A 16,742-nucleotide genomic window follows, 5' to 3' on the forward strand; every position below is an offset into this window, starting at 1 on the left:
TTGATTCAATTAATTAGTTTAAGGTAACTGGTATCATTTCTACTTATCTATGTTGTTGGCTTATACCCTTTGAGAAACAAAATGTTGATCTGATTTGAAGTTGTTCATTGAACTTAATGTTCTGTCGCGCCAAATGTATAATAACCGTCTGATACAAATAGGACAACCAGTAAACATCAAAATACCTTATGTACAGAAAAACAATAAACATTTTAAAGATAAAATTGCGTTCGTACATAGTAAGCTCAAAGTTTAATAATGTTGTGATAAGAAAAGATGTGTTGAATATTTATTTAATAAGATATCCTATTTTTTGTCACTGCCCCGAGTTTTAAAATGAGGCCAGCCTCTTTTGAGAGCATATATAAGTGAGGATGCTAAACCAGAAGAATAATATCATTGTTACTTTTGATTCAAGAAGAAGCTACAGTAATTCAGCTGCATTGACGATCTACAAAATGCCTCGTCTAACTGTATTGGTGTTGGTTCTCTATTTGGCGTGCGCTTTGCACAACTCTGAGGCTGTTAAGTTTGTAACTTAATTATATTAAGTTTACCTAGTGGACCGACTAACATTTAGTTAGCAACTTACGGTACTGTGAGTTAAAATCATCAGCTCCTAACCTACAGATTTAGATTTATTAACCGACAACATACTGCCAACGTTAAATGTGATGATTAAATGTGACCTAGTGAATAAGAGGCAGCAGCCTCTAACCAGTTATTAGCTGCCGATAATCTAGTCAGTCATACTATATCGGCTCACTGCTGGGCAAAGACCTCTCTCAATTGGTGCCGGTTCAAATAATTCAACATTTAAAAAGTTTTCCCTGTCTTTCGCTAATCTGGGCCATGCTGTGGTACCGGTCTGTATAAACGTCTGTCTCATCCCCACTTCTCGAATGAGGTCTACCCCTCTTTCTTATCTCATAATGCGTGTCACTCAGTTGTCAAATGTGTCCATCTATCATCATCTTCTTCTTCCTAGGTGCCCTTCCCATCTCTATTTTGTACATTTTGGATTAGTTTGTTCTCTCTGACCCATTCGTTGGTCTACATGTCCCTCTTCGTATACCCAATCATCATCCTTCCCATGCTTCTTTGTGTAGTTTGAATTTGTCTTTCCATTTCCTCTGCTGTAATTGTTTATGATGTCGCATATTATAGATTTCTTCGATGCAGTCTTTTACATCCAATGCTTCAAATCTGTTCTTCAATTTCAATTCGAAAATGTTTTTCATTTCTTCTAAAACTTTAATTGTATTTGTCATAAGTTTCTTGCTTTCCCTCTCTATATCAAAAGATATTTTACATCTTACGAGTCTATGATCACTTCCGGTGGTGAAGCTGGTGATGACCGATGTATATGATAATAATACAATAATGTCGTCTGATGTTTATCACAGATTATATGGTCTATTTCGTTGTGTTGTGTTGTTCTTTTCGGCTGACCCATGTCCATTTGCGAAAGTTCTTTTTCGTGAAGAAGGTGTTAGTTACTTTCAATTTGTTTGCCTGTGCAAGCTCGACAAGGAGCTCTCCTCTGTTATTTCTTCCTTTATACCCGTTGCCCACTAAAACAAATTTGGTCTCTCCTTGCCTTTTCCAGAATTTTGTATTGAAATCTCCAATTTTAATCGTAAGGTGAGTCTATTTATTTCTTCGTATATCTCCATTCCTTCTTCTTGTTGGTACATACGCTTGAATGATCTGAAGTCTGTATCTTTCTGTAATTTGGATAACAATTTGAGCCACTTCTACGTTGTATAAGTTCCTCATCCCTCCTTTTAAATTTGCTGAGTGCTAATGTCTAATTTGAGTCCTTCAAGCTCATTTTATACTTCTGTAAGTCTGTTTCGCCTACCAAGGATCTTGTATTATAGGTACATACATTTATTCTCTTCCGGCAACTCTTTATTCCCCAGAGATTCTTAGCACCTCTGCTCTTTCACTTGATTTGAGGGTTCAAAGCTGCTGAGTTGTACTTTCATAGTTGAGAGGATTCAACCATAACTTGGTCGGGTGCGGGTTCGGCGTTGGCGTTTCACTGACTGTACTGGCTACTATGAGGTGTAACGCTATTAGCAGTCTTAAGCCCGTTTGACTCTTACAGAGTTGAAGGCGATAAACTAAGTTAACAATTGCAGCCCTAAGTTAGCAGTATATAGTTTTGGCTAAATCTTATTATATGTATAAATAATCTAGTAAAGAATATTTATTCTCGTCTTTTTTTGGAAGTGTTCCAAAGAAACATCAACCGGTCGAAAAAAGTATACCGGCAAAAAAAGGTAATTCGTTTTCTGTAATTTAATTTCCGTCGTATACTAATAATAATAATAATTCAATTTCAATAATTTCAATTTCAATCAAAGCTATGGGTTGTTTGGTTTAATTTCTAATCACACTGTAGACTAATGAATTTTGTTGATATATGATTTGTTAATTTGACTGAACCACAGGAACCGACTGAAAGTAGGTATTAGGATACATTATTTCTTGTTTTTTTGTTATTTAATGTAGTCACTCGGGTGTCTATAGTTGGACTCCCATATTATATTTGTATGTTTATTGCGGACATTAAACAGGAATTAAAATATTATTATTATTTTTTTTATGAAGTTTCTTTTTTTCTAAGCCAAAAAAAAGTATTATTCCATACCACTACAGTTTCAACCTTTCATCGTCGGTCATCGTCAGATGAATGAGCTAGCCGAAAATAATCATACGAAGCCAAATGAAATTATTTGAAAAATTAAAAAATTATTGTTATTAATATTTGTTAATTTCAGAGAGTGACCGGCAGGAACCGACCGAAAGTAGTATTTCAACAAGTATGTACCCGACATCTGAGAAAAAACTAAAATCTTTAATTTTGAATTTTCCATTTTCCCCTATTTTGTAATAAACTGTACGGAATTCGATGATGATGATACAAAAGTGCTAAATTTGTTATATTGATGTATTATTTATTTCAGTTAGTGAACGTGAAGAACAAGAGGGTAACAATATGTCAGCAATATACGGTACGGTAATTTCACACAACCTATTATTAACATTTTAAAACAATATATTGTATTCTAATAATAGGTCTACCTTTGGAATAATCTTCCAACTATGGTTGGTAAACGCATCATTTTCAGGTTTATTACGCGGTTATGTGATTATAACATATAGATGAACACCTGTATGAATTATAAGTAAAATGATGGCTCAATCATATTTTAATTGAGGAAGGCAGGATGGTCTTCCTCTTTCCACATATCTTCAATCGTGTCAAGTTGACATTTTTTCAAGTACGATCTAATCTAAGACATATTTATTGGTTCTTAACACCCGGTCAAAATCCATTTAGTGCCTTCTTAAAGACAATTCAGAATAATTCATCCGTTATCTTATGGGAATGCATGTGCAAAAATTATATTACCTAAAAAAAAGATACGTTGTTTAAAACGTATTTGTATTATTTGTATTTGTCCGGTTCTAGAAAGCATGAGAAATAAATCTATAACAATTATGCAGTGTAGGTCCACTATAGAATTAATAAAGTCTAGAATAAACTTTTAACCATTCTGGAGTTATAGACTACTTCCCTTTAAATCCTGCGACGACAAGTTGTGAAGACAAGAAGACAAAGCAGATCGGTAAAGCTCTCCTCCATTTAAAATATTTCCGTGACATAAGTATCACATCCGTGATGATACTTTATCGTAACCATTGTAAGAATTAAAAATCATTTTGTAACACTTTGAAATAGGAAGACATTTTATGGTCTGTTTTCAGAATTTTTCATACCTCAATATTTATTTCAGGAAGTGTGTTGGAACAACTGACTGGAAAAAGTCTTTCTAAAAAAGGTAGATCCATTTTTACTCGTTTTCAGGTCATCAAAATCATTTGCTAAATTATTCCAATCCTTCCAAGCCCTTTTGCTGTGAATGGTGTGCAACGCCCAATGTTTTATTCAGTTCACATTTATTTTACTCATCCTTTATAATATAGTTTATAGTATAAATTATGGCAAGGGTCCTGCATAGAGAAGTTTACACTTCTGTTTTCGCAGGACCCTTTTACATAAAAAACATAAAACAATAAACTTAAAATAGATATAAAATAAAAAAAACATTTCCTATATACATTTAAGAGTTCTTCATCATCAAAAGCGATACCGGTAGTTTTTTCTAACATGATTATTTATACATTTATTTTCTTAAAAAGAAGATTTTCATTTTATTACTTCCAGTACATTATCACTTCCAGTGAATTCTTTCTTTATATATTATAGCAAAAGTATGAATACATATAATATAAAACAGGCTATGTGTATATACTCGTACACACCAACACAACGCATAATGTATGCATATATATTTTATGAATGAAGCATTTTAAGTTCTGTATTTCGATAAAATGTCTCTTTTTACATATTTATTTACTTATAATAATATAAAATCTAGGCCGACAGATGTACATGTCACGTCGACTGGTGGACTAACATTACAAAAGACAATAAATACAGACTTGGGTTTAGTCTAATTCGGAGGGTGCAGTCGTGATTGCAAAGTATTTGCTAAGTTTATTACTTGCTTTGTATGTAGTGTCTTTGTTTGAAAACCCCTACAATTTCAAGTTATCGTCTTGACTGAAGCTATTATCTTCAATATGGGCCGAATTTTTAAATAGCACACCCACTTTCGTTCAGTTTCTGAGTCCTTAATTTTGATATCTAAACATGTTTATGTTTATTTTTAGCTTCAAGTGATGTATTCCTGGGTGCAAATTACAAAATGGATATGAGTTTCTGTATTGGCTCTCACCAAAAGGCATTTACTGGAGATTTCAATGGTGATGGTGACGCTGATCTTCTGTTTCACGATACCACGACTGGCGCAAAGCGGATATATTACGCAACGTAATGTTGAGTTATAAATACTTATAACTGATTGCTAAACGGTTACTTATAACTTAGTATGACTTATCCAAATTATTAAAAAAATCATAATAGTACAATATTGAGTTAAAACAGTACCACTATAAAAAAAACCAAGGAAACACTAAACATTGGTATTTTCGTGAATTAGTGTTGTTTTGCAATCCCTCGATGGAGTTGGAACCCACATATAGTAAGGGCAGCACAACTATTTTGTTATGTTTTAATCATTCATAGGTATTCTGGCTCTTTTACCGGAGATCAGACATGGAAAAGGGAGATGAGTTGGTGTCATCACAGCGGAGCTCAACTATATATAGGCGATTTCAACGGAGATGATCGATCTGACATGCTGTGCCATGATACAGCTGGTAAAATTTGGATTTCTTGGGCTCAACCTGGAGGCACATTTATCGGTACACCTTGGTACTATTATATAAATTGGTGTAAATCCAGTAATGAACAACTCTTTGTTGCCGACTTCAACGGAGACGGACGAGATGATCTATTATGTCATACCATCAGTAATGGCTACAAAACGATAACTTATGCAAAAGAAGGTGGCACCTTTTCGGCCAGTTTTTGGAAAATAAGTAAAAATTGGTGTGTAGGTTCAAGACAAATATTATTTACTGGAGATTTTAACGGAGACAGAAGAGCCGATATGCTCTGCCATGAAGATTCTGGTGGTACTATTTCGGTAGCATTAGCGTCAATGAGTGGCACATTCACTGGTTCATCATCATGGTGGAAAACTCTTAACTGGTGCAAGAAGACTAATTCCTATACAAAGTTAAGAGTCGGGGATTTCAATAAAGATAGACGTGACGATATAATGTGCACAGATTACTCTGGACCTTGGTGGATCTCCTACTCTGTTCAAGGTGGTTCGTTTAGCACGCACAACTGGTATCGTAAAGCGGGATGGTGTTCGTACAGCAATCAAGTGTTAATTGCTGACGTGAACGGAGATGGTGCAGATGATCTACTGTGTTATCATCCAAGCGATGGCATCAAAGAAATAGCCTTGAATCGACAGCCATAATGCGTATTCCCTTAACATTTTGCAACAATAATATTATTATTATTACCTTACATTCGTTAATTATTTTGGAGATCTTAAATAATTATTGTGTATTATAGTCATGGTAGAAACAATTTCCATAAACAATCAGTGAGGGTATTACTGTTTTTTTTTTATCAAAATTGTATTTGTTAGTAGAAATAATATTGGCTCGAGGGAGCTTTATTATGTTATGTTATTATACAGGTAAAGGATTAGCAGAAATAATACTATTAACACATACAGTACCTACATAATATTTGTGTAAGTTATGTTATATTAATTATAACAATAATTTAAAAAAAAAATAATTATGCCTACGTTATATTATACTCAGAAAGCATACAGTGTGAGCTAACATTATTCATTTCATTTTCAGTTTGTAAAACGTTACTATTATTAATGTACTTGCTGTAGGACAATCTCATATTGTATTATTATAATAGTACAATTGTTTGAAAAAATGTTGATTTAGAATGTTACTGAAAACAAAGATGATTGTGATGATAAGTAGGCATCGTTGATACAATATATACACCCTACAGCACAATTACTCACTTTAAACATTGCATACATTTTATTATTAACATAATAAAAGGCCTAACATTAATTTCATGTTAATTGGTAAGGATAATAAATGCATTGCAAAACGAAATTTATGTTTTATGTCCATAATTACCGTGTGTATTCTGTTTCTGTTTTGATCAAGGCGGAAATTTAACAGATCGTAACTTGGACGGAAAATACACGTTTCATTCGCCACGTTCTATTAAATTACCGTCTTCTTCGACAATATGGTAATAGCAAGGCTATCAAACAAGATCAGATTGCTTTGGAAAGAGGCATCGAGTGGTATGGCTAGTTGGCAGTGGAATGACTGAGAACACGGGAAATGGCTACGTGACGAAATCCTAGCTGACAATAATAAATCGCCTTAAACAAGGTGTAGATGAATTCAATTATCTGCCATAATAAAATAATTATTATTATCAAATGATCTTATTAATATATTTATTGCAATCAAGAATCGTCATAATATTTCTTGAGCAGTATGGTGGTAAATTAGCATGAGGTTTCAGACGAAAAAAAAAAGGTTTTTGCAATGCTCTATCTTTTATCCGAGTCTAGACAACGGCTGTCCGCCCATTATCCTTCTTTAATTCGATCATGCAGTTTTGAAGGGTTAAAAAAACTGTAACTGTTTGTATTTATTTCTTGATAATCCAACAAAAATGAATGAAACGTACGTTTTTGTTTTGTTCAATTTATTGTTGGATGATATAAAAAAATGCTAATAAGAGATCCAAATGAACCTTTTCAATAGAACTGTTATGCTCTCCTAAAAAATATAGAGATTTATACTGAATTAATACTGAAACTACTTAACATCTTATTACTATATTTCAAGAGATATCACAATCTAAAGTTTTTGTTGTTACAATTAGTGTTTTAAGAAAAAAGCTGGTGAAGTTAAAGTCCCATTGCCTGCCTATTTTAGATATAATTTAAGATCATAAACTACATTTAATGTAAAAATAAAAACTATTGCCATAACTGTTTTCGTTTTTAAACTGTTAAAAATGTGCAAAATAGTCGACTCTAATAATTGAAGCGGCCCGAAATAAATCCCCACATGCATTGCTCGCGATTATTTTTTCCCCGTTTTTTTGTCCCTTGAAACAAGTATTTCTTTAAATTGTTTGGTTTAATATTTCATAATAATGTCCCATAATAGTTATTAACTTTGAAAAAAATATGTGGATGAAAAAAAAAATGAATTTGGTAAATGTGTTTTTGCTTGAATTTAACTGTTTATTTAGCTTTTTATAATTGAAAATAATTGCTTTAATTTATTTTCTATAGAAGTGATTATCTTTATTACAACTACAAAATGTTTTTTTTTTCATTTATCTTAATTTTTCTTGTTTATGGGGGACGTCCCATCGAACAAGATCGAACACATACAGCATAGTACCATATTGCGATTCAGATAGCACTGACATTCTATGCGAATAAGCAAGAGATAAACAAAAAACATATTGTAAAAATAATTCATTTCCATTTTTAAATGTTGAAGATAAGATATGAAGCTAATAAATCATGCTCATGAGTATACATGTGACTTTCAAATGACCCTAATTTTAAATTTATGAAAAAGTCACTATTTTTTTTATCAATTACTTTCTGCCATGATTATCTTCTTACAATAATGCAAATTAGTCATCTATACACTTAATTAATGTGTGCTTTAAAATGATATAAAATATTTGTTTCTTTCATTTCATTTAATTTCAGTATTTTATTTCAGTATTTCTTCGGTCTATTTCCGTATATACATAACACTGAAATTGTGGAGACCAGGGTCAACCTAAGTGAACTTAATCACTGTAGCTGAGCCGGTTGACCCAACTCCAAAGTCAGTTTACACACAAAAGGCACAAAATAAAGGTAAAGCGAATCAAAATTAATGTTAACTTTTCTAATGAAGGCTGATGGGCTTTCTAGGACTGCAGCATATGTCAATGATCTGGGAAGCTGGTCTGTCAGAAGATTAAAAAATGTTATTTGACAATTCATCTCAATGTCAACTTTTGAACTTATTTTATCACACTCTTTCTGTATGTCTCCTTATCTTATCTTACCACCAGCCCCGAAATATGATAAGCTAAGTCCTTCCCCTCTGTTAAAAAACTATAAATACTCGAAATGATGAATATAATTCACTTTTAGTTACGGTATTGATTGAAAAGTAAAAATGGCACGCTCAACCTTGCTCGTGGTGTGTCTCTGTCTGTCGTTTGTTCTTCTTACGTTTGGTAAGTTTTAAGCCTGTAGGCCTTATATTTTTTATAATTTTAACGTACGTAACCTAATCATAAATGGGTTCTGCCGTGGACACTCTAGTAATAAATCGCGTTAGGCACACAATATTTTTGCAAAAACTGTTGAAAGGGATTGTTATTAAGATTTTAGATTTGCTATTGACCATCAGTGTTTGGAGATGGCACATGGTTCGTTCCTATCGCTATTAAAATTGCAACCCGTTTCTTTACGATCTTTATCAACATATGCAAGTTTTGCAATAGCATAATCATCGGTTGCCTAAATTTAATCAAAGTAATCTAACAACAGGATGCTGAGCTCCAAAAATCAAAATATTACAAGTTCTTATATTGGCAAGACGAGCTCATCGTCCTTTTTTTAAATATTGTCTTGATAATATAATGAAGCAGGTTAGGACCGACGGTGCATGTTCAAACATGTTCAAATTAATTAATTAATTTGAAACGATAAGATGAGGAAATCTGTCCAAGATTCGAATCCGGAACCTTCTGCTTGATATGCAGATGTCCTAACCATTAGACTATTGGAGCTTTCATGGTATTGTTCAAACCCAATTAAATAGCAACTCTTTATTTAAACTCTCGACGTGGTACGGCGGAACAACACTATTCCCTCAATTGTACGCACGTGCACCAGAGATCAAATTTATACGTCCTCATTTTTCAGTATTTTATTCACAAAGCGGATAAATAATTTTTACAGGCAAATAACATTCATTTTAAACCGCCCGGTGATATGCTGAAATTTAATTAATTAATTTGAAACGATAAGATAACAAATGGAAAAAAAAGTGTCAATATTATTTAAACGAATTTTGTATTAAATATACTTACATTGTTAATGATAGAACACTATGCCATGTTAATAGGTTTACTTATTTTACTTGGTTCACTGATTATTTATGAAAAAAAATGTAAAGAAGTATACAATAAAGGAAAAAGACAATTACTTTAAATACAATAATAGTACAGTAGTTGTGAACACTTTTTACTAATGAAAAAATAAATGTGAATCAAACCTACGTAAGACAATAAAGAAATGGTATCTTTATTTAGATGCTATTTTTTATTTGCATCAACTTTGTATAATTTGTATAATATTATTCACCTACATTGCAGCATCGAGGCCAAGACGCCGAAGTTCATCTGAAAGTGCAGAGGATAGGGGTGAGTCAATAAAAAATAATCTTCTAAAAAATATATTATTCTCAAGAAAGTTATTTTTGGAAATTTTTGAGAAATTTAAATTCTTTGGAAATATTTTCTTCTGGGAAAAAAAAAATTTAATTATTTTAATGTTTCATTTCTAGAAAGGTTAGACTTACATCATTTGAAAATCGCGTAAATAAATCAAAACTTATCTATTAAAAAAAATGGCAAAGAAAACTTAATTAATTATATGTTGGGAAAACTTGAATCCAATGTAAATGTTCTTATGTTGTTATATTGTATTGGACAAATTACTTTAAATTAACTGAATGTTCCATTTCTGTTAGGCTTACATTATTTGAAAATCTTCTAATTCCTTGATTACGTCATTATTCTTAAAAGTTTTCCCGGGACACGAGATAAGCCTGTTCCACTGCTGCATAATATAACTCATCTTCATTTCTACTTGTACATTATCATAATATTTTTGTCTGTATACATTAATTACAAATAATATTCACCTACATTACAGTACTGAGTCCGATAAGCCGAAGCACATCTGAAAGTGCAGAGGAAAGGGGTAAGTCAAAAAACACTAATCTCCTATTAAAAATATTATATATATATTCTTTGTTTTCCACTCTTATTCAGTCTCCACCCTGGCTCCCTTTGTTATATTTCTTTTATTCCTGTCCACCCAGGCAGCACTTGCCAGTTCTTATGCTATGACGTTATTCAAATTCCTTTACTTGCACTGAACTGAACTGAACTGAACTTTTATTGTATCTCTTTTAAATCAGAGGCACAGTCTCAATGAGATGTGCAACAAGTTTACAGTGAAAAATAATACATACACACTTAAATATAAATACAAAACAAGAAATTAGACATGAGAACAAAATTACAAAAAAAAAATTTAAGAAAACTGAGACAGATTAAATACTAAGAAAATGAGTAAATTAAGTTTGAGAAGGAATTGTATTATATATATCATTTCGTGTGTTCCAAGCCATGGTCAGAAACATTTTGCAATGTTTGTCGAAAATAATACTTGCTGATTCGTATACATCATGGGTCAATTAATTTGGTGTAATTTTAAATTCATTATGGATTTCAAGATCATCGAAGAATAAGTGGTATTTAAGATCTAGAGAGCTAATAGTAAACAATTCCCAGAACATGGATAGATTATTGTTGTTTAGCTCATCTTTAAGGTTCATGATTATTGGTTGTCTAACGTACTCAAGTCGTTTGCATTCAAATACGAAATGATATACAGTTTCCTTTTCATTACAATTACACAATAAACATATACCTGCATTTTGAGGTGACCATGCTTCTTTTCTACCTTCAAGTGGTAGAGAATTGGAGCGAATTTTAAATGTTAGTTTTGAAGCATGGTAGTTACACTTATCTAATAAGTATTTTTCTAGTTTTCACTGATGAAGGGCTAGTGTTGCCCGAAAGCTCTTCTAACTGTTCAGGCTGTTTTACTTTATCGATTTAATTTAGCTTTTCACTTTATATTTTAAAAAAAATTTAAAATTGTATTATACTAAAATGCTCATTTTAGTATAATACTGAGCCAGCAATATGAAAAAACACAATTAATAAATAGATAAAGTGCACACAATAATAAAAGTAACCCGACTATCTCCAGAAAATGTTAACGTTATTTTAAGTGCCTTCAATATTTATTTTATTGTTTCAAATTTGAGCCCCCTATGTTGAGGTTTAGTTGTTGAAGACGCTATCTCTTAAATAAACTGAAGGTGTGATTATAGTTGGGGCGCCTAATTGGGTAAAATTTTGACTACTATAAATAGGTCCAAGATGGTCTAATTGGATATATTATATTGGGTCAGACAAAATTACATAATTTTATATAGTACAGTATTTCACAATTAACACCATAATAAACAACATCTATTTATTATTGATTTTTTTCTCTCACAGTAACTGTTGATGTATTTGTGGGTACGGCATGGGAACAACCTGTTGGAGTTTGTATAGGGCCTGATTACCAGATTTTTGCTGGGGATTTCAATGGAGACGGTCGGCAAGAAGTGCTCTGCCATAATAGCAACACCGGCTCCAAAGAGATATATCTCACAAGGTAAAATTTTACTGACATTACTGACATTTTGAATTAATATAACAGTATAATAGGGAGGTTTCGCAACCTTACGAATACGATAACGAAAACGGATACGTCACACATTTGTGAAACTTTTGAGCTTATCCCCATTTCATATTCGTAAAGCGTATTCATGTTGACAAATATCACCAGTCATATTCTAAACTACAAAACGAGTATAGTTTTTGATCTATTTTGCACATTTTGCATTTGAATCGGGAATGATTCATGATTATAATATAATTATATATTTATTGAAAGTAATTTACTAAAGTAATTTACTAAAATGCCAGGTCAATTTTGATAAATAGCAGTTTTTAAAGTCCTCACTCGCTTTATGTTACGCTAGGCCTGGGCAGCCAAGCACCAAGCAACACGTACTTTCGCTTCGCTCAAATTTACCACAGTCATATTTTGGACGGCGGCCTCAAAATTTCGTTGCCATGCGAAACAGATTTTTACTGGCTTACAAAAACGAATACGTGTGCGTGACGTATCCGTTTTCGGTATCGTATTCGTAAGATTGCGAAACCTCTCTAATGTCAATAAAAATGAGCGTATCCGGACAACTACCCCTTGAACAATTACCACCTTTAGGACATCTACCCGGACAATTACCCACTAGGACAACTACCCTCTAGGACAACTACCCCTTAGTACAACTACCACCCGGATAATTACCCACTAGAACAACTACACCCTAGGACAACCACCCCCTTAGGACAACTACCACCCGCACAACTACCTCCTAGGACAACTACCCTCTATGATATCTATATAGCTAAGAAAATAGCTCTGTAATTTTATGATGTTATGTATCATGAGTTAAAGCAATAAAATATACAGTATTGAACACAAAAACGATACACATTTTTTAACTGTTTTTATTTGAAGGCCCGATGGATCATTAGCGACTGAGAGTGTATGGAAAAAGGATATGGGATGGTGCAACCACGAGGGGGCTCAACTTTTTGTAGGTGATTTCAACGGTGATGGTCGATCAGATATTTTGTGTCATGATACTAAAACCGGTAAAAAATGGGTTTCTTTAGCTCAACCTGGAGGTGTATTCTTAGGTACGACTTGGCAAAAAGAATTAAATTGGTGTAAAGATGATACTGCTGAGCTCTTTGTCGCTGACATCAACGCAGATGGCCGATATGATATGCTGTGTCACCGAGCCAAAGACGGCTACAAATGGGTATCGTATGCAAAACAAGACGGCACCTTCCCGGGAACCAGTTGGGAAAAAGAAATGGGTTGGTGTAAAAGCAACGACTACCAGCTTTTCGTCGCAGATTTTAACGGAGACCGTAGAGCTGATCTTCTCTGCCATGGAAAAAGTGACGGTAAAAAGTGGGTGGCAGCAGCAACTCCGAGCGGAACATTTGTTGGGACAACATGGAAAGCAGATATGGGATGGTGCAACCACAACGGCGCTGAAATTTTGATTGGTGATTTCAATAAAGATAAACGTTCTGACATGATGTGCAGCGATACCACTGGTCAAAAATGGATAGCCTACTCTGAAAAAGACGGTTCGTTTACTTCAACAAGTTGGCAGAAAGAAATGGGCTGGTGCACGTCTGATAATAAGTTAATAATTGCTGACGTGAATGGAGATGGTGGGGATGACATGGTATGTCATTACCCATCAAACGGCAATAAGTATATTGCTTTTAATCAATTACCAACGCCATAGATTTTCGATTGTTAGAAAATACTACAGTAGGTTCTTCATGATATTCAACAATATATTTAGCATATTGTATACCAGCGATTTGGAAATAAACAAATAGTTGGTGTTCGCACATAATTATTATTGTGTTTTGGTTGTGTTTTTGTGTATTACATTTTTTATAGGAAGCAAACACACATTAATAAACCAGAAAACTATACAACTCAACTGATATGTTTAACTCGGCGATAATAATTAACATTACATAGCTGAATTTATCAATGTTGGTTATTTTCAAGTATTTCTTCTATTACACCTGATTCTCGGTACATTTGCACATACTATTATAGTTTCAATTACAGCTGTCCATGACGATTCAGTGAAATTATCCTGTTGCAAAATGTCATTACCTGCTACAGTAAATTAGATAGGTTCATCGCTTTGATTTATAAGATTATCTAACCTAACATAAATCTGCTACTAAATTATACTAAATTTACTAAATATCTCATTTAGTACTATTTACATTATGTTCAATTTATCGGTTATTATCCGATTATTACATAATTTTCTCTAATTACCTAATAGGGGTTAGTACAACGTTTTATAAAATCACGTTAACATTGATATACACTCAAATTTACTTTATTCATTTTGAAAATAATACGAAAGCTACATCTTTTCTCATTTATTATTTCCAATCAATATACAGTTTCTTAGATGACATTTTTATGAGGCCTTTGACTACGTGCGAAATCCCATAAGGTCATTGACATATTCCCTGGTCTAGAACAACTACCCTCCGGATAACTACCCCAGACAACTACCACGCGGACAAATACCCGCCGGATAACTACCCTAGACAACTACCACACGGACAACTACCCTCTGGACAATCACCATTCAATAAATCAATCAATCAATCGTTCGATTTATATAGCGCCATTCCAACATTCATTGCTCATGGAGCGGTAGAAAAAAAAAAGTTAGGAAAAGGTGACTTTTGAGTAGTGACTTAAAGTGACTCAATAATGATGTGTGTTTAATGTTCAAGTGTAGGTGGTTCCAGAGCCTAGGTCCAGCAACACTGAAAGTCCGATCTCCCCAACTATGTTTGCTTTTTCTAGGACAACTACCCCCGGACAAGTAACCTCTTAGGACAACTACCTCTGGGTAACTACCTCCAGACAACTACCACACGGACAACTACCCTCTTAGGACAACTATCAAATGGAATACTACCCTCTGGATAACTACCCCAGATAACTACTACACTGACAACTACCCTCCGGACAATCACCCTCTAGCACAACTACCCACGGACAACTCCCCTCTTAGGACAACTAATACACAACCCCACCCCCATCCACCTAGACAATTACACCCTAGGACAATTACCACACTATCAAATGCTACCATTACAATGTTTTCACAAACTGTTATATATATTACATTATACAAAATATTAACATATGTCGTTATCAATTTAAGCCCAATTATATCAGTCAATATAATAACACAAGAAAATACGTTTTATTCTGAAAGAAAACTCTGGTACGTAGCAGATAAACAGACTACATACTTGAAATAATTAACAAAAAAATAAACAAGACATAATGGTCAGATTTAAGCAAAATGTAGAAACACATTTTAATTTTCGAATTGTCAAATTACAATAGACAACTACCACACGGACAACTACCCTCTGGATAACTACCCCAGACAACTACCACACGGACAACTACCCTCCGGATAACTACCCCAGACAACTAACACACGGACAACTACCCTCCGGATAACTACCCCAGACAAGTACCACACGGACAACTACCCTCCGGACAATCACCATTCAATAAATCAAGGACAAGTCGGATGATATTATATCGCCTTCTTTTAGTCTGAGTGGTTCCATTTTACAAGTAGTTGATCACATGACGCTTCTTGGTGTAATCATTCAAAATGACCTGAAATGGGAACTTAACACTAATAATATTGTGTCTAGAGCTTCTAGACGTTTATTTTCCTTGTGCATTTTGAAGAAAACAGGAATCTTAATTAATGATCTGTTGACTGTTTATATGGCGTATATAAGACCTATTTTAGAATATGCTGCCCCTGTTTGGCATGGCGCTATCACTAAGGACATGTCCAAGTCTATTGAAAAGGTACAAAAGAGAGCATTGCGTATCATGCTAGGTAACAACTATTTGTGCTATGATCATGCATTGTCTGTTACTGGTTTACCTACTCTTGTTGAGAGACGAAACAAACTTGTGTTGTCTTTCGGGGAAGGCTTATTAAAATCCGAGCTGTTTAGAGAAATACTTCCCCCTCTTCATAAGCCAGCTCGGTCTCTCAGATTCAACCGCTTTCTAGAAGTACCTCATTGTAAAACCAGCAGACTTAGGTCGTCTCCAGTTCCCACCATGGTGGATATAATTAATAGGCACCACTAGCTCTTTTTTAGATATGTAATAAGTGAATGTTTTTTGGTTTTTTATTCATGTATGTTTTTAATTGTATGGTACGATATCTAGTTTTATTAAGATGTTTCTATTTTTATAGCAATTTTAACTAATTTTTAGTCATTTGTAATACATTTCATTTCAGTCCTTGACTGTCGTTTTGTAATATATTTTTATATACCGAATAAATAAATAAATAAATAAAAATAACTACCCCAGACAACTACCACACAGACAACTACCCTCTGGACAATAACCCTTCTAGGACAACTACCCACGGACAACTACCTCTTAGGACTACTAATACACTGCTACAGTGATTTTTCGAGTCTTTATGGCCTAGTAAACATATGTGCAAAGTTTGAAAACGATTTTGACAATAAAGCACCCCACCACTAAGACGGCCCCAGCTAGGTTCGCGTGCAAGGCTCCCCGTCGGGCACCTCGGTCCCTCCGTTACTTATTATTACAAAAAGCATT

General features: G+C 33.7%; 2 protein-coding genes across 2 annotated transcripts; both read left to right on the top strand.

The window, feature by feature from the left end:
* The first annotated feature begins 1,383 nt into the window (after positions 1–1,383).
* On the top strand, positions 1,384–5,972 carry LOC140044368 (uncharacterized). Its single transcript, XM_072088850.1, has 6 exons — positions 1,384–1,489; positions 2,790–2,831; positions 2,976–3,023; positions 3,810–3,854; positions 4,750–4,909; positions 5,165–5,972. The coding sequence occupies exons 1-6, from the start codon at positions 1,384–1,386 to the stop codon at positions 5,970–5,972; spliced, it is 1,209 nt and encodes a 402-aa protein (XP_071944951.1).
* Positions 5,973–8,745: 2,773 nt separating this feature from the next.
* LOC140044379 (uncharacterized) lies at positions 8,746–13,925 on the top strand. The gene is made up of 5 exons (XM_072088861.1): positions 8,746–8,806; positions 9,953–10,000; positions 10,515–10,562; positions 11,939–12,098; positions 13,014–13,925. Exons 1-5 carry the CDS (start codon positions 8,746–8,748, stop codon positions 13,819–13,821), a joined length of 1,125 nt encoding a protein of 374 aa, XP_071944962.1. The 3' UTR covers positions 13,822–13,925.
* Positions 13,926–16,742: the final 2,817 nt, after the last annotated feature.

Source organism: Antedon mediterranea, chromosome 1, assembly GCF_964355755.1.
Source record: "Antedon mediterranea chromosome 1, ecAntMedi1.1, whole genome shotgun sequence".
Classification (NCBI taxonomy): Eukaryota; Metazoa; Echinodermata; class Crinoidea; order Comatulida; family Antedonidae; genus Antedon; species Antedon mediterranea.